The sequence below is a fragment of the Sceloporus occidentalis genome, unplaced genomic scaffold, assembly GCF_023333645.1.
Source record: "Sceloporus occidentalis isolate IW3139 unplaced genomic scaffold, rSceOcc1.0.p SCAF_4, whole genome shotgun sequence".
In the NCBI taxonomy this organism is placed as follows: domain Eukaryota; kingdom Metazoa; phylum Chordata; class Lepidosauria; order Squamata; family Phrynosomatidae; genus Sceloporus; species Sceloporus occidentalis.
The window spans coordinates 202,681,234-202,700,614 of record NW_028316984.1 but is presented as its reverse complement, the minus strand read 5'-3'; the positions used below and the strand labels follow the sequence as shown (position 1 = coordinate 202,700,614).

Sequence of the window (19,381 nt, the reverse complement as noted above, 5' to 3'; positions counted from 1 at the left end):
GGAGTAGGCCTGGAAGAGTGTGAGGGCAACTCTTTACCTCTATATGGAAAGCATACAATGAAGATCGAGGGACAGTTGGATGGACAGGACGGAAGACAACCTGAGCACCCCATGCTATGTACTCAATGGCATTACTAAGCTTGGTGCCACCCGGTGTAGTAACTCATGTTGTCACACACTCACACACTGACCTCTTCCCACACCACGCCATACAGAGTCTGTTACTAATGTTACTCATAAGTCATAATTCCTTTATATCACTGAATGTAATGGCAAGAGTTGTGACATAAACAATTAGCAGAATTAAAATTATTGCTTTAAATTACAATATCATATGCACAGCCTAAATGCATTTACATGTACATCGTTTCATGTGGTTAAAGTGAAAAATTTGTCGGTTGTGGAGTTTGTAAAGAAAAAATCAACATAACATGTAAAATTGTAAAAAACAAATCCCCGAGGACTCTCCTTACTCCTCCAACAGAACCTTGCTCCACTCACATCATCTCTTTCACTGAGTTCATGCATTTTAGAGGAACACAAATGAATGCCACAGCCTGTTTCTGCCAAATAGGTAGATGTTTGGAGATCAGTGGTGCCATCCCCTTCTTTGGGTTTCACCTGGTGTGGCCCACATTCCCCCCACACACCCTAGTGACACCCCCATTTGTACTGAAAGGCAGAAAAGAAATAAAGGAGCAACACCTACAACAACAGCAACCACAAGCCACAAGGATCTATATACTGTGCATTGCACACTATTTGTAATATTGTGCATTATAAAATTTAATATTGTTGTGCAGCATGCAAAGAAGGCATAGTATGCTGTACAGACTACGGCAGGTGAAGATATTTGGCAATACCTAGACGAGGATGGAAATACAAGGGCGGGACCTCCATCACTGTGCAGAGGGTCCCCATAACTACACCAGAGAAAGAAAAGCAAACAGGAAGAGAAGGGGTGAGTCCAGGGTTCATCCAGTTTCCCAGATGGAGAAACAAAGGGAATTGCAAAATACCTGTTTTGTTTGAAAGCCGGAAGGACACCATTTTGTCAGAAATGTTGCAGACATTCCTGACCGAAGCGATGCAGCTGTAATTGGCATAGTCCTGAGGTCGGAGGTTCTTTAGCTTCAGGATCTTGGTTTCACCCTGCAACCAGCAAAAGAAAATAGACATTTACTCATTCATTTATTTATTTCATCTATATGCCCTCTTTCTCTCAATATGGCACTCAAAGTAGGTTCCAAGATGAGTTACAATGAGTTTAAAAAAACAGGGCTGGAATTCACTATTGCACTTGTGAATGTGTAACCTAGAGTTACATATTCATAGCTGGTTCATATTCACAATCGCTACACATTTAATAGTGTAGGGAATATGTAGGAATTGTGGAAGTCCCCCAACGCAGCCACTGTCAGTGTCAGGGTCTGTTGTCCTGTTGATTGGTAAACAGCAAACTGATTTTTGCACGCACACACACACCTCTTACCACCAATCTCTGTTGCAACTGTCAGAAACAGGTTTCTGTCAGTGCAACTGCTGGGGTCCAACAACCCTTGTCAGCAACTCAAATGAGTCCTGGGGTTAAGCCAGACCCTTGGAACAGAGCTGGCAAATTTCCAGAAGCCGAAGCGTGGCTCCCAGAGTCCAATTGGGATGACAGCAACTGGATGTCTTCCAGGAACTGCAGCAATGCAGGAACCTCCAGGGACACACAGCAAACCGATGCTGTAGCTTCTTCTGATAAACCACCAGAGAAACAAAGTCCCCAAAGTGCTCTTTATTAACAGTGCTATAATACAAAACTAGATCTCTCAAACTCCACAACATACCAATCCAAACTCCTACTTCAAACCCACACCACACCCTTGCAACCCCTGGGCTTATATAGTCTCCAGACCATGTGGTCTCTCAAACCCAGTGAGTTCAGGTGTGTAACCATGTCATGTGTTTCCTGTGCAATCCAGACACATGTTTCATCATCCATGGCTACGTGCATTTGGATATTGAAGTGTTCTTGGCCCAATGAGCATCAGCTGTGGAAGATCAGCCTTGCCACTGTGCTGAATGCTCATGGCCAAACACACACACATCAAGCATTTCCCTGTGTGCTGTGTTTTAACCCTTCAAATCCTGACAGTTTCCTGTTGCAATTCCTCCACATACCTGAGTTCACTCACAACAGAGGGATGGAAGCATTAGTCTGCTGTGTCCTGATCCACAAGAGAACAGACCCCTGTAATTTTAAGTAGGGGCTGGCTGTTAAATTACGATGGGGGAGAATGGGTCAGGAAACACTACTTAGCTACACAAATAAGGTACAGGTTGAGTATCTCTTATCCAGAATTCCAAAATACAGTGGGCCCACTGTATTCACTGTGGCTAGAGGTGCACAACTGCCATGAAAGTGGGAAAACCACAAATACTACTACTACTACTACTAATAATAATAATAATATATTTATATTCCGCTTTTTCACAGGGAATCAAAGCGGATCACAACAGTAAAGTAAATAAAATAAAATCCTATTTCTTTTTAACAGAGAGAACACCCCTCTAGGAATCTTTGGGCCCAATGTAAATTGACCATAGAATCATGCTGGAGGACCTATAAGTGCCTAGAGAAGTGTTTTCTGTAGGAATCTCTAGGTACCGCAGCATGGCTCCATGGTCAACATCTGGCAGAGTAGTGTTGGAGGACTGGGAAAGTCCTAAAAAGAACATATTACTCAAATCTATAAATAATCAAATCCACAAACGTCAAAGCCACAAATGTGGATGGCCAACTGTATTGCAAAATGCCAAAGTGTTTACATGGCGGCTGAGATAGTGACACCTTTGCTTTCTGATGGTTCAATGTACACCAACATGGGGCTAGTCTACACTGGCCAGAATATTTCAGGCTGCTCCTGGGGTACTCTGGCTTCAAATTTTCCCCTGAACTTTCCCCTTGACTGTTCTCTTTTGATGCAGATTTTCAGTTTTTGCAATGAATGACGGACGGGTGGCTGCCTTTCCACATAGTTCCCATTCATCATTCAGCACCAATGCTGAGGTCAGAATGTTGTGCCCAACCATGCTATAGATGCTGGAGTCACTCACAGAAACTGGAAATGAAAGCCACTGCTGCTGTTGCTCCTAAAAGAGCCAAAAACCCACAACAAAAAGTGAGTTATTGGAATGCAGGTTAGGGGAAAGAAGTCCCGAATCGGGTGCGGATGTCACAAATACCATCTGGATCCAATTTGAGGATTTGGCCATTCATCGTGTAAACAGGATGCAGAGGGTGCCATTTGTCCATGTAGACAAGCCCTTTGTTTCATGCACAAAATGATTTAACATACTGTGTATAACATTACCTTCAGGCTATGTATATAAACATAAATCAATTTCAGTGTTTAGACTTGAATCTCATCCCCAAGATAAATCATTATTTATATGCAAATATTCCAAAAAGACCCCCCCCCCTCCCAAATAAATAAATAAATAAATAAATCCCAAATCCCCCAAATGTCTGGTGTCAAGCATTTTGGATCAAGGAGATTCTACCTGCACTTACATAACCAAGTGAACCAGCAGTTCATGTAGACTTCTGGCCCAAATATTTAGTGGAACAAACTGAGGATTCCATTTTGAGAAAGACATCTGAAATAATACTATGAGCTGTTCAATGCAGGAACAGCCCCTCTTCTTAGGGGTCTAGGAAGCTAAAATTGCCAGAGTGAAAACTGAAGAGGGCTCCTGTACCTTTCAGGGTTGTGTAGAAGAGGGAATTTCAGCAGGTGTTGCTTGACATGCAAACAAGCTAGGAAACAAGCAACACCTGCTGAATTAGCCTCTTCTACACAACTGTTAAAGGTACAGGAGCCCTCTTCAGTTTTCATGCTGGCAATCCTACATGACAAGAATTTTAAAAAATTCATTATCCAACCAAAAGGTCCATCTGCTAAAGCAGAAGAGCTCCTCCAACTTTAGAACAGCAGTAATAATACAGTCAGACTTTCACATTTGCAGATTTGACTTTTGTGGCTTTGATTATTCACTGATTTAATTAATATATTCTCTCTAGGTTCTCCATTGGGACGCTATAGTCAACATCCACTAGAAATCCTGCTGGAGGACCTCAAGATCCTAAAGAGAACACTTCTCTAGGTATTTGTCAGTCCTCACAATTCTATGGTTAGTGTCTCACAGATTTTGACCACAGACTTGTACTGCAGGACTTAGGGGTTTAACTGCAGTATTCCCATTTTCACAGAGGTCCTGTGCATGTGAAGACTCCGTTGCAATAATAAAAACGTGCACTTATTTTGGATTTTTGAGAAGGCCAAAACTACCTCTCTAATTTTGCCATATCCCCACGAAAGCAATTTTAGGGCCCAGAAACAGCTATTCTTGTAACTACACTGTTCTTAACTTCTTAACTGTAGGAACTGTTCGACAGTGAAATAGGCTGCCTCTTCAGGTTGTGGACTCTCCATCACTGGAGATCTTCAAAAGCATGTTGGCTGGGCATCTTTGGGAGTGCTTTACTTACATATTCCTGCATGGCATGTGGTGGGATTAGATGACCCTCATAGTCTCTTCCATCTGTATGATTCTGTATTTTTTGTGCACCTCATCTTCATAACTTGGAATTAAAGGCCATGGAGATAGTGCATACCAACAATTCCTCTTTTTAATGGCACCCTACTCAGCTGTTAAGATCCCAGGGGATGATGGAAAAAGAGATGCCCCTGTGCTCCAAATGTAAACTGTCGAGGCTATTTTGAAGTCAGGCAAATGTAACCTGTCAAGGCTCTTTTGAGGTCACCATGCTGTTGGTGGGTTATGGGCCCAAGGAAAGGCTTTGGGTCCAGGAAAGGATTTTTTTTAAAAGATAGTGAGTGAATTTGACAGCTAGTGTGCGTGTTGGACAGAGATTAGGCATCCAAAGAAAAGAAGCAGGCAAAGTAACCCAGGGAATGTGAACACAGCAAATCCAAGAGTTCTTGGTGTGAACATTTTTCAACATCTCATTCCCTGCAATGCTAGAAAATGGGGGATTGATTGTGTCTGCCAGGCCCAGACCTACTTTGATCCTGTCTTGGCTGTGGCAGTTGGAAAGGCAGAATTCCTAGTGAGATGGCAATGTGACCCATCCACCTCAACCTCTGGGTATGTCCTGGACATAGAATCATAGAATTGGTGGAGAACCCAAGGGCCATCCATTCCAAGCCCATTTGGGCATGCAGGAAGACACAATACGCACTCCGTGTGAGAGATGGCCATCCAGCCTCTGCTTAAAAACCTCCAAAGAAGGAGACTCCAACACACTCCAAGGGAGCATCTTCCACAGTCAAACAGCTTTTCCTCTTAGGAAGATCTTCCTAATGTTGAGGTGGAATTGCCTTTCCTGTTGCTTGAATCTATTGTTCCATGTCCTGTTCTCTGGAATAGCAGAAAACAAACTTGCTCCAGTCTCAGTATGACACCCTTCAAATATTTAAATAGGGCTCTCATATCAGCTCTTAACCTTCTCCAGGCTGAACATGCCCAACTCCTCATAGGGTTTGGAGGTTTCCAGATCCTTCACCATTTTGCTCAACCTCCTCTGGACACCCTCCAGCTTGCCAACATCCTTTTTGAATTGTGGTGCTCAGAAGTGGACACAATATTACTCCGGGTGAGGCCTGACCAAAGCAGAATAGAGTGGCACTATTACTTCCCTTGATCTAGACACTATACTTCTATTGATAGAGCCTAGAATCGCACTGGCCTTTTATACCTACCGCATCAGACTGTTGGTCACACTGTCCTTATCTAGACACACTTCAGCTTGTCCACATCCTTCCCAGTCCTGTTCTAAGATTCTATAGTTTTAAGAGTCCCCGATGTTATTTAACATCTATATGAAGCCACTGGGTGAGATAATACGGAGTCATGGTACTGGGTGTTATCAGTACGCTGATGACACCCAAATCTATTTCTCCGTATCTCGTTCGTCGGCCTCGAATTCTGATGGCATCTCTTCTCTCAATGAATGTCTTCAGGCGGTAATGGGCTGGATGAGGAAAAACAGATTGAAACTGAATCCAGACAAGACGGAGGTGCTCATGGTAGCGGCCCTGAAACCAAGAATTGGGTTGCAACCTCCAGCCCTGGATGGGGTCACACTCTCCTCCAGTGACTGTGTTCGCAGTCTGGGGATGCTCCTTGACTCGTCGCTCCTGATGACAAATCAGGTAAATGCGACAGTCAGGAGTGCCTGTTATCAGCTTCGGCTGATACGCCAGCTGCGCCCTTTTCTGGAAGTAAGGGATCTCGAGACGGTTGTGCACGTGCTGGTAACCTCATGCCTTGACTTCTGTAATGCACTCTACATGGGGCTACCCCTGTGCTTGACTCGGAAATTACAGCTGGTTCAAAACATGGCAGCCAGGCTTGTCTCAGGAACATCTAGGAGGGACCACATTACTCCGGTTTTGAGGTCCCTCCACTGGCTGCCTATCAGCTTCTGGGCCCAGTACAAGGTGTTGGTTATCACCTTTAAAGCCCTAAATGGCTTGGGTCCAAGCTATCTCAGGGACCACCTCCTCCCGTACAATCCTCCCTGCGCTCTCCGGTCCTCTGGGAAGAACTTACTGCAGCCTCTAAAATCTAGGCTTGCGGCGACTTCCCAGAGGGCATTCTCTGCTGTCGCCCCCAAACTCTGGAACGATCTGCCGGATGAGATCCGTCAGATAACATCATTAGACAGCTTTAAAAAAGCGGTCAAGACGGATCTCTTCCGGCAGGCCTTTCCAGATTAACCATCCCAGCCCAGGTTCACTGATTCCCTCATTCCTCCCGTGGCCCCATCTTAGTGATGGTTGAGGATCAACAGAGGGATATCAGGGGTTTTAGTTTTTAAATTGTTGTTTTTATGCTTTGATATTGTGTTTTTAATATGTTATACTGTTTAATACTGTCTTAAGGGGGGGAGGGATAAAGTGTTTTTAATTGTTGTATTTTATATTTTACTGTTGTCAACCGCCTGGATTGGTTTCCCATAGGGCAGTATACAAATAAATATTATTATTATTATTATTATTATTATTAGTGGAAATATGCTGGCAGAGGTTGGTGAATCTGTGTCAAGTTTTAGTCAAAACCTTAATGGAGATAAAGACGATTGAGGGAATAGGATTTGGCACTCTGGACATCTCCTTTGAGGTTTAGACGGAAAGCCAGAGCAGAACTCCTTTCCCACCAACATAGGGGTCTCCAGTCTTGACTGGGTTGAACAATAATAGAGAGGGAGGGTTCAGTCTGTGAAAGTTCAATGCCATGAACACCTGAGAGGTACTGAAGAAATAAAATAACAAATATTGATATATTGATCTGCTTAACAGCCTAAGCTAAATGAAGTAACAAAAGAATCCTATATTTTGTAGTATCTCAACTCAAACTTCAATGAATATTCTGTTCCAGCACATTAATTCCAAATTATAACTAAGTAGAATGGTAAAAGATAAATTACTCAGCTTCTTACAAAATTGGGTAAAACCATTTGTAGATGGAAGATGAGAACAAAAGATGGCAAGTCTGGAAGACTTTCACTTATCACCACCAATATTTTAAAATATAGAGAGTCAGTTTGGTATAGTGGTTTGAGTCTTGGACTATTACTGGAGACCAGGGCACAAATACCCACTAACTAAGAATTTGTACACATAAATTCAGGTCATAGGGGCTATACAGATGGGTGGCTAAAAGCCGCCCATCTTTGCCCCTGGTCAGTGCCGCAGCAGCCGCATACTCTGGCACCGACCCGCTCCCTGAAAAGAAGCTACTCTAGGCAGCTTCTTTAAAGGGGCATCATCATGGCACTCATGCACCATGGCGCACAGACAGCAAAAGTAGGGCTGGACACGTGTGGACGCCCAGCCCTACCTTGCCCTAGTTTTGGCCCCAGGCCATTACAAAATACCAGTCTGTTCAGGCCATAGTGTTTTAGATTCTCTGGACCTGAACTTTACAAGGCTTTAAAAGCCATAACCAGGATTTTGTTTTCTGCCCCAAAATGGAACAGCAGTCAGTGATCCCAATTACAACCAGTACAACTTCATTCTGCGATGCGGGAACTCTCAACCAAAGCACCTCTGGCAGATGGCCAACCAGCCACTCTTTCAAAACTTCCATAGAAGACCTCCACAGCACTTTGAGACAGAATCTTTCACTATCAAACAACTCTTACTGTCAGGAAGTTCCTCCTAATGTTGTGGTGCAATCTCTTTTCCTGTAGCTTGCATCCATTGTTCTGGGTCCTATTCTCTGGAGCAACAGAAAACAAGCTTGCTCCGTCCTCAATGTGACACCCCTTCAAATACTTAAACAGGATTATCATATCACCTCTTAACCTTCTTTTCTCCAGGCTAAACATCCCCAGCTCCCTAAGGCGTTCCTCATAGGGCATGGTTTCCAGACCCTTCACCATTTTGGTTGCCCTCCTCCAGACATGCTCCAGCTTGTCAACATCCTTTTTGAATTGTGGTGCCCAGGACTGGACACAGGATTATTCCAGGTGAGGCCTGGCCAAAGCAGAACAGAATGGTACTATGACTTCCCTTGATCTAGACACTATACTTCTATTGACACAGCCTAAAATCCCATTGGCCTTTTAGCTTCTGCATCACACTCTTGACTCATGTTCAATTTGTGGGCTACTAGGACTCCTAGATCCCTTTCAAATGTATTGCTGTCAAGCCAGGTGTCCCCTATCCTATATCTGTACATTTTATTAAACTGTGCAGAATTCAGCGGTTGGGCTTTGGGGGCCCCCCCACCCTGATATAGACAAGCCCTTTGAAACCAACATGATTCAAGTATGTATCCCACCCAGAAAGAGAATAAATGGACCAGAAATGGAGATGAATCAAAAGACCAGAAACGCATGTTACGTTCTGCATATCAGAACATTGATGCAATCTGGCTGAATCCGATCCTCCCGCAGCACAACGATGGGGGGGGGGGGGGAAGGAGTAAGACATCCAGGCCCACAGCAAATTTCAGGCCCATCTCCCAGTCTGAGTTTAGTCCACACTCTGAACATTTCTATCATTTGTCAAAAATAATTTAAGCCAATTTATGTAATTAGACTTATTATGTCTAATGCCTTAATTAGCGTAAACACAGCCAATGTAATCTTATAATTGGGCTCTGCAATTACAATATGTGTAATGATGATGGGAGATGGTTGGGGAGCGGGAGGGGGGACATGTTGGATGGCAATGGCAGTGTGCTGGGCATGCAAGGCGTTTGCTCATGTTGCAGCTTTGAAAGAGAAGTTGTAGAAAGCAGCAAAATAGAGGAGGGTCTACTCTGACAACAGGTAGATCTCAATATTGACCATCTAGAGATCCTGGTGGGAGGAAGGCTTCTGCTGTTTGGAATCTTTTGGACAATGATAACTTCAAATCAGTGGGTATTATAGTTAGTAACTCAAGGATACAAGATAATTTTCGAGAAGACACCAAAGAGCAGATATGCTCCCTCAACAGTGTAACCAAACATAAAAATCAGCATCTGCTAGAAATAGAAGTCATAGAGGAAATACTGGAGAATCAAAATTTCTCAGGAATATACAGTACTCAGTGTTTTTCACAGTGCCCCAAAGCAATGGGACACACAGATGCAGGGCAAACGTGTGGATTCAGCGGCAGGTGCCACAAGTGAAGGGTGGCAAATGCACTTTTGTTTTACCAATGCTTTTCCTGCAGCTGAACCAAATGGACTGGAAATAGCATTGCAAGATTGAAAATGGGAGAGGGTGCCTGTATCTTTAAGGGTTGTGTAGAAGAGTGAATTGCAGCAGGGGTTGTGTTTTACCTGGTTGTGTGACAAGAAAGATCTGCTGAAACTCCCTCTTCTAGGCACCATTGACATAAGGTTAAGACTCTGTATGTGTGTGTGTTCAATTTTTTAAAGCAAGAGTGGGCAACTATCAGGAGCTGCTTAGGCATCTTGCCTGCCATGATATGTTTAGGAGTTGGAATAATGGGTCAGGAGCCCTGGTGGCACAATGTCTAAATGCCTGTCCTGGAGCCACTCACTTAAAACCATAAGGTTGTGAGTTCAATACCAGCGAAAGGGCTGAAGCTTGACTCAGGCTTGCATCCTTCCGAGGAGGTTGCTAAAATGAGTACCAAGCTTGTTGGGGGCAATTAGCTTACAATTGTAAACCGCTTAGACACTGTTAGTTCAGTATGAAACAGTATATAAATGAAGCTGTTTGTTTGTTTGTTTGTTATGTAATAATTTAGCATTATAGAGCAGTGGTGATCTCAGTTGCAAGTGGTGAGATGACAGCAGAAAGGAAACTAGTTTCTGCAAATGGAATGCAAAGGGACAACGTGGAAATTAAAATAGAAATTTGTTGTTGTTGTGTACCTTTAAGTCATGGCGATCCTGGGGCAAACCTATCATATGGGGTCCTTTGGGGTGAGCACCAACAGTTATGTCAGCTGGAATATTGTAAGTTCTTTGGCATCATTTTCCTCGGCTTCGTCCTCTACATCCTTTGTTGCTGTTGTGCACCTTCTAGTCGTTTCTGACTATGGTGATCCTAAGGTGAACCTATCACAGGGTTTTCTTGACATGTTTCATCAGAGTGAGTTTGCCAATTACCATCCTCTGAGGCTGAGAAAGTGTGGCACTCAGAGTATTTTGCGGCAATTCTTTTAACCCCAGTAGGCTGTGAGCCACAAAATGGCCCTCGTGGGGCACATTGAACCATGGACTGCACTTTGCCCAACCCTTTTTTAACAGAACCCTGAAGGTATGCATGCACAATGCTCAACCATGTGCAGTGACGCTGCACACACAACTGCAACCTCAAACTCAATACTCCCATTTTGTACTGGGCAAAACTGGCTAGCTGCTTCTTTACAGGAGATAACACATGTTGGAGATAGAAAGAGAAGTCTGGCCATGTAGAGTTTCCTAGTTACATTGTTGTTGTTGTTGTTGTTGTTGTTGCTATTGCTGCTTATATTTTACTCCCCCTCAAAAAAAATGGGGCTGCTCATAATGTAAAAGAAAATACAATTCAAAGCATACAAAAAGGAAGCATTCAAATAGAATTGAGCCAGTGTGGCATAGTGGTTTAAGTGTCTGACTACAACTCTGGAGACCAGGGTTCGATTCCCAACTCAGCCATGGAAACTCACTAGATGACCTGAGATGAGTCACATACTCCCAAAGCAATGACAAACCTCCTCTGAACAAATCTTGCCCAGAAAGCCCTGTGAGAGGATTGCCATAAGTCAGAACCAACTATAATTAAACTATTCATAGTAGCAAAATGGAAATTAAAATAATTTACAAAGGTCTTTAAAACAGTCCAGTTAAAACAATACAGCAGCGGCTGCCACCCTTGTTGTTAAATGCCATCAAGCCATTTCTGACTTATGGCAACCCTAAAGCAAAGCCATCACAGGGTTTTCTGGAGCTGAAAGTGTGTGACTCATCCAAGGCCACCTAATGAGTGTCCATGAACAAGTGGGGATTTTAACCCTAGTCTCCAGAGTTGTAGCCCAATGCTCAAACCACTCTGCCACACTGGCTTCCTACAGCACCTCTTGGCTCGTTTTTTAAAAACTTGTTTTAAAATGTCTGCTGGAATAAAAAGATATTTGCTTGATGAAAGAAGAGCAACAAGGAGGGGGCCATGAGAGCCCAGGTCACCTTTTTGGTCACTTGAGGTCTCACAGTTGCAAAAACGAGCCTATGTTAGAAGACAGATCAACACTGGCTTTCCTTTTGAGATACAAGACACAAACTACAACAAATGGGTTGTCACATTTCTCAAGTCACCAAGCCAAATCTCTGAAGGTCTAGGGGTAAAATCCACAAGGGATACGCCACCCCCACATTGGCAGACCCACCGGCCATTGTTGCATTTATTTGTGTAAACTACAAACCCAAAAATGTCTAGATAACATTAATTGTGGTTCCCTGTTTCACAGTCTCCCAGCTGTTACTGGCTGGAGTTTTGGACCATCAATTATTTGGATTCTATTCAAGGATCTAGGAATCAGTGAAGTCTTGTTAGATAATGCACTCCAAGTAGTATCATTTTATTTAATTGTGCTCTTGGGGTCCTATCTATAGCAGTATCATTCAGATGTTTGTCCATCTGTTTGGACCTCCTCCCAGAGCACCTCTTGCCAGGGGAATCGTAGCAGTTTTCGTTTCCCAGAGGTGCTCTCAGTCTGCAGGTCTCAGTAGTTCATACTTATTTCCTTCTCTTTCTTCTTCTTCTTGTTATTTTATTATTTTATTATTTATAGTATTTATACCCTGCTCTTCAGCCAAAAGGCTATCAGAGCAGCTTACATTATTTTAAATTAGACATTGTTGAAATATTGAAACCACAACTCTCTATATGGAGATCTTGAACAGTGATGGTACCCAATTCCAAGCATGAAAAAGAGAGTAATTTTGGAAACAAATGCTTCTAAGTAATCCCTACCTCATTATGAGCGTAGCCTAAAGTCTACCAATTTCTGAGTCATCTGATGGTAAGCAGAAATCTGGAATTTCCATTTCCAAAAATGTAATTGGACACACAAAGTCTCATCTAGGTTAGGAAGGCTATCAAGTTGTGGACATACAAGATTGATCTGCCTAGCCCACTATCAAAAATAGGAAAAGTCATTTCATTTTGGCCTGGACAATCTCCCAGTGACCAGTGACTCGGCCAATATTGTGTATTCTATACTTTGATGTCATCGTCCTTGTGTGCCTTCAAATCACTTCAGGCTTATGGTAACCCTGAGGTGAATCTATCATGGGGTCTTCTTGGCAAGATCTGTTCAGAGGAGGTTTGCCATTGCTTTCCTTTGAGGCTGAGAGAGTGTGATTTGCCAGAAGGCATCAAGTGGTTTTCATGGGCAAGATGGGAATCAACACTCGGTCTCCAGAGTCATAGTGCAACATTCAAACCGCTATGCTGAAATGGCTCTCATTCTATATCACTTAAATACCTTGAAAGCACCAGATCCTATCTGATCCTGGAAGCTAAGCAGGGTCAGCCCTGCTTAGTACTTGGATGCAGGACCACCAATGAATACCAGTCACTGTACATTAAATTTCAGAAGAAGGAAATGGAAAACCACCTCCAACTACTCCTTGCCTAAGAAACCCCTTTGAAATCTATACATGTGTGTATGTGCCTTCAAGGCACCTGTTGATGTATAGTGACCCCATGAATTTCAGAGGGTTTTCCTAGGCCAGGAATGCTCAGAGGTGGTTTTGCCAGGTGCTTCCTCTAAAATGCAGCCTAAGGCACCTGGTTTTTGTTGTTAGTCTACCATCCAAGTACTAACCAGGCCTGACCTGAATTACCTTCCAAGATCAGATGGATTTGGTGCCTTTAAGGTCTTTAGGCGAGATCACATTATACAGTAGCCTAATTGGGTGGTAGTTAAGGCATGGGCAATGATGGGCAAGGACATCCCTGGTCACCTTGCCACCAAGGAGCAATGCTAGGCCCAGGAGCAACACTTGAAAACACACAGACACACACACACACTCAATTATTTCCAGTAGTGATTTTTGCCAGCCTGGCTTTTTACTGCACTTTTAGCATGAAACACTTCATATCTGTTTCTGAGCATTAGGTTGTCTCACATCAGAAAAGTGGCAGTTGGTGGCTGCCATGTCAGTGTGACTGATGTGAATCCAGATTTCAGACAGTTTTAAAGTGCTGAATCCATTTTGGGGGGAAAGTTGAGCATCTTCGAGAATGTCTGGATAAAGTGTCTTAAACCTGGTCTGGATTCACTGACGTGGGATCCCTAGCCATCACTGCATGGAGAGATTTAGGTAATAGAGCTATGGCTCTTAAATTTTTAATTACAACTCCCTTTTTTATTTTTAATACACATCTCTCCAATCTCACCATCACCCAGAGGGAGACACCCTAATTTAAGCTGACCTCTGGTAAATACAGAAAGGTGAGTGATAAGCCTCTTGTTATCAACATGGCAACTTGATTTGTTATTAAATTCAAAGGAGAGAATGAATGCCAGGCGGAAACCTGGAAAACCAAACGCTTTCCAAAATAGAATCTAATTTAATGTGACACATCATATAACCCAGAAAGAACTTATCTAATAAAGGAGATAATAATAAACATTTTCCTATCGCAGCATTATTAGGCAAGGAATCCCAGCTCGCAAGCAGCCCTTCACTTTTAATTAAATGCTTAAAGAACGCTAGCCTGCCTGTTGGTGTCCGCTTCCAACCGTTTTTAAAAAATAACCCTGAAATTTGTACATGTGTACAGGATGAAACTACATCTCTGTCCCCAAAATCACTTTTGACAGGATAATTGTGCCCTCAGATTATCTGAGAATGTCTAGCTTCATACGAGGAGCATTTCTCAAGGAAGGTCCAGTCATTCTCCTAGCATTTGTCACAGGAAACACAAGCTATCTGCTAAGGAAGTAAGAAGAGCTCTGATGTTGGATCAGACCAAAGGATTATCTAGCCCAGCTCTTTTGCTCACAGTGGTCAGGAAGATGCTTTTGAGAAGTTCACAAGGAGAACATCAAGGCAATAGTCCCCTTCCACTACCAGCGCATGCTGCCTATGGTACTGGAGGGAATATATAGGCCTGTTACAGACTGCCAAAATAAAGCTGCTTCGGGTCTCTTTGGAGGTATGCTATTTAAATGATGTGTGGGTCCTAAGAGTCCGGAGGTCGCGCCAAAGCCACACTCCATTCCTTAGCACCGGAGTGCAGATTTTGGTGCAGCTTCCGGATTCTTAGGATGCATGCATCATTTAAATAACATACCTCCAAAAAGATCCGAAGCAGCTTTATTTTGGCAGTCTGTAACAGGCCATAGCCTTCAGTGGCACCTGCGTTTAAAACAATGTGTTTGAAAAAGTATCATAGGGTCTTAGTAGACCATAACTAAACATGAGTCAACAGTATACTATGGCAGCCAAAAGTGCAATTCTGAACTGCATCAACAGGAGTGTAATGACACTCTATTCTGCTCTGGTCAGATCTCATCCAGGATAATGTGACTAGCTGGGGACACCACACTTTACGAAAGATATTGACAAGCTGGAGCGTGTCCAAAGGAAGATGACCAAGATGGTCAAAGGTCTGGAAACCCAGACCAATGAGGAAAAATGTATGGAGCTGGAAATGTTTAGCGTGATGATACATTATATGGAATGTGGAGTAGGCTTGAGTCCTAGTTATGAGGCAAAGTGATGATGATGATGACAATGATGACGATGACGATGACCTCCTCTTCAGAAGAGGACCCAAACCAATGAGTTCAAAAGACAAGAAAGGTGATTCTGGCTGACTACTGCAAACACCTTCTGGTGGTAAGAGCTATTTGTCAATGGAATAACCTACCTTAGAAGGTGGAAGACTCTCCTTTATTGGAGGTTTGTTGGAGTATGGATGGCCACCTCTTACGGTGACTTTAGCTGACGACTCCTACACTGGGGCAACTTTCTAACTCTACTGTTCTGTGATTCCATGACTGCTGAGTTCAGCTTCAGCAACCACTTTAATTTTTGATAGGGGGGATCCATTCAGGAAGTTATAGATCAGGGATGCAAAATAATTTTACTGTCCACAACAATGATGTTTTGCTCCTTCATGAGACTAGCATATTTGGGGAGGGGGTTGCTTTCACTTTATATAATTGCATAAATTTCATTGTATTTCAGGCAAACTACATTTTGACATTCAAGTAAACGTTTTTGCATAATAGCAGAAAAAATATTTTCTGCCAAAAAAGGGTTTGGTGTTTTAGTCAAAAGGTTTCTGACTTATATAGGGTTCTTTTTTGTCAAATAGTTTCTGACTTTCGACTAAGGCAAACCTATCAGGGGGTTTTCATGGCAAGTTCCTTCAGGGGGAGTTTGTCAGTGTCACCCTATGAGGCTGAGAGCATGTGTTACCTAATGGGTTTCCATGGCTGAGCCAGGATTCGAACCCTGGTCTTCCAAGTCCTAGTCCAACACTCAAACTACTACACCATGCTGGCTCCCAACAAAGTGCCATAGATAGATAGATAGAGAAATAAACAGAAACAGAGAGGTCCCTCTTCCCACTGGCTGCACACCTAACTTCACTTGTCACACTGAGAAGTGATTCCAAAGAAGATCCCAAGATGTGGAAGGTAACCATGCGCCTGGCTGGTTGTTTTGTGAGGGGTGCACTAACCCAGCCCCATGGCACAGGAAATGTCCCTATGGAATTCTTCTGAGGTAAGCAGTCTGACAAACACACTCCAATCCCTCCCTGGCCCTCTTCCTCCCAAGTTCCAGCTGGTCTATTTCCCTGCAAGGTTTTGCCGCCGATTTTGAGCAATATGAAGCTGTCAAGTATAATCAAGGATAGAAGTGATGTGGCCTTTCCAAGCCATTAGTTGAGAATTATCTATGAAAGTTGCAAGTTGTTCTGTGCCCATTTACTGACTGTACACTCGGCATCTCATTTGTTTCCTTCCGCAGGCGCTTATGGCTCAATCCCAGGAGCCGCTCCTCAGATCGAGCAGCAGCTGCGGAGGAACACAACATGCCCTGGCTGGAGCACACTAGTGCTGGCGATCTGAGCCCAGCCTGCATCAAGCAATTCCATGACACTGATGGGGAACAAGGAGGCAAGGGGCGTCCAGGTCTGCTAGGTTACTATTTAGTCTTCAACTTGAACTGGGAGATGTAATTCAAGTGGCTCCTACCACTAGCCTTTATTATCCTTGTCAGCAACCTACCCAAATGTTATCAGGTGCCCAGTGGCACAGAAAGGGTTTATGTCCATGCAGAAAGCCTGCTAGGGACTTTAGCACAGAAGCAGTAGTTGCGTCACCAAAAGTCACCCAGAGAAATAAATTATTTTATTTTATTTATAAAGTGCCCCTGCCTCTCCTCAGCTGATGGTTAATGGGAAAGGCTTCAGGAGGAGACACATTCACACACAGAGAGCCGAGGGAGGGAGGAAGAGAAGCAAGAATTTTACCAATGAGTGGGGAAAAGATGTTTATTTTGGGATGACATACGTTCAGGCATTTGGATTTTGAGAGAAAAACTGTTCAAAAGTGCATTATTTAAATATACATTTTCCTATGACTTTGTTTTGTTTTAGTCAGATTAATTCAGAAAAGGGATGAAAGGAGACTCATGTTAAACTCACAGGGACTGAAAATAGTTTCATCCCACTCCAGTTCAGTGGCATCATAAGGGTTGGTATCACCTGTTGTGGTAACTTATGGTGCCTACCCCTTCATTGACTTCCTCCCATACTACACCATACAGAATCCCTTAGTAATATGGGTTTTTAAGGGGGTTTTTTGGACTAATATTACTCATAAATTGTAATTCCTGTATATCACTTATTGTGGTGGCAATAGTTGGGACATGTTTATATTGTTTATGTCACAACTATTACCATTATTCAATGATATACAGGAATTATGCTTTTACTAGGCATCAGCTATATGGGGAGAAGGAGGTCCATCTTGCTGGTGAATCATGTTTCTATCAGGTTTTTTGGGAAGACAGAAGTTGGAGCCAGGAGGGGTCACATAGAATCCCAGGATCCCACAGGTGGAAGGGACCCCAAGGGCCATTCGGTTCAACCTACTTCTGCCAAGCAGGAAGACACAATTCAAGTGCTCCTGGAGGCAGACGGCCATCCAAACCCATCTGAAAACCTCCAAAGAAGGAGACTGCACCATCCTCTTGTGAGCTGTCTTGGGGCCTTTTCTGAGAGGTGCATCTGAGGAAGTAGAGTTTAATCTAGGAAAGCTCATGCTGGCAATTTCTTTCTTTCAGTTAGTCTCAAAGGTGGCACAAGATCTCTCTACATACTGATTCCACAGGTTAATTCATTCAAAGAAAGCAACATGTTGCCTCCATCCCATCCAGCTGACATCCCCTCCAGTTTTCATATGTGAAATAAGCCCTGGGGAGCAAAATAATAAACAAGAGAATAAGAAGAAGAATAAAATATGACTGTACCTTGATTCCTACCTGGGTAAAGAAGGGCTCATATATCTCCACCCCTTTGTCCGATCCTTGTAGGAGGACCTCTTGTCCTCTCCGCCAGCTGTACCGGACGGGCGGATTGGAGTTGGCCACGCACCTGAGAAAGACCGTCCGCTCATAGTAGAACTGCTCCTTCGCTTCCCCAATGCTCTGGTGGACGGTCACAATTGGATCGTCCAAATCTGGGGAGAGAAGGGGAGAAGAAGGCAGGAGGTTAGCACAGGTGTGAAACACAGGAAAGGTACCGCAACATACACTGCAGCCACAATCCTACATCGTCCATGTGCATTGCAAATCGGATTTATATACTGATTGATTTTATATTCTGTTTTTCTTCCAGCATGGAATTAAAAAAAGTGGTGTACAATCATTTAAAAACAAAATGTAGCTGCATTCTATATAAATTATAGAATGGTTGGCATAATGCTAGACTGCTACAGTCTGCCCTCCCTATCCACAGATTCTTTATCCATGGATTCAAACATCCACAGCTTGAAAATATTCAAACAATATATACAGAGGGACCTTGGTATCCTCTGGAGTTTGGTTTCAGGGCCCTCCACAGATACCAAAATCTGTGGATGTTCAAGTCCCATTAAATGCAATGGATAGTAAAATGGTGTCCCATATATAAAATGGCAATATCATGATTTGCTTTATGGAAGTTATATATTGTTTGAATATTTTCAAGTTGTGGATGCTTGAATCTATGGATAAAGAATCTGTGGATTAACTGTAAATTCCCAAAAGCAAACCTTGATTTTGCCATTTTATATAAGGGATGCTATTTTAGTATTTGTATTTAATGGGACTTGAGGATCCATGGATTTTGGTATCCATGAGAGGTCCAGGAACCAAACCCCACTGTATTTGATATAAAAAGGGTAGAATGAGATACATATAAAGAGGAGTAGAATGAAGGATCACAATTCAAAGATGCGCAGTTGTTTATATATAAAAGGAGTGAATGTAATCTGAAAGAGTTGGAATGTGAGAGAAAAGGTTTCAAAAGTAGAAGAAACAGATATATCTTAACTCAAATTTGAAGGATGAACCAACAAGAATGCATTATAGTGACTATTATGGGGAAATGGGGCAAAGGATCTTGGATACTGTAAAATTCTAAATTACATATATATATATATAATTTTCATGCATCACTTTTGTATGCTTTTAATTGTATCATTCTTTTAAATTGTAAGTCATTCTAAGTCCCAGTTTTAGGGAACAAGTGAAATAATAATAATAATAATAATAATAATAATAATAATAGTAATAATAATATGGTGATATACTTGCTGAGTTTGTAATTTATAGAAATATAGTAAAAGCA

The 19,381-nt window shown here is 42.7% G+C and overlaps 1 protein-coding gene across 2 annotated transcripts in view; it reads right to left on the bottom strand.

The window, feature by feature from the left end:
- The window catches only part of MDGA2 (MAM domain containing glycosylphosphatidylinositol anchor 2), a 515,550-nt gene that overhangs the window by 251,824 nt on the left and 244,345 nt on the right, over nucleotides 1-19,381 (bottom strand). The window contains exons 4-5 of one of the 2 annotated variants that reach the window (XM_089522969.1): nucleotides 18,022-18,230; nucleotides 1,020-1,152 (exon numbers count right to left, since the gene is read on the bottom strand). In XM_089522969.1, coding sequence (XP_089379095.1) covers nucleotides 1,020-1,152; nucleotides 18,022-18,230 — 342 coding nt within the window. The remainder of the gene's footprint in view (nucleotides 1-1,019; nucleotides 1,153-18,021; nucleotides 18,231-19,381) is intronic. The other variant, XM_089522970.1, reaches the window with a different exon arrangement.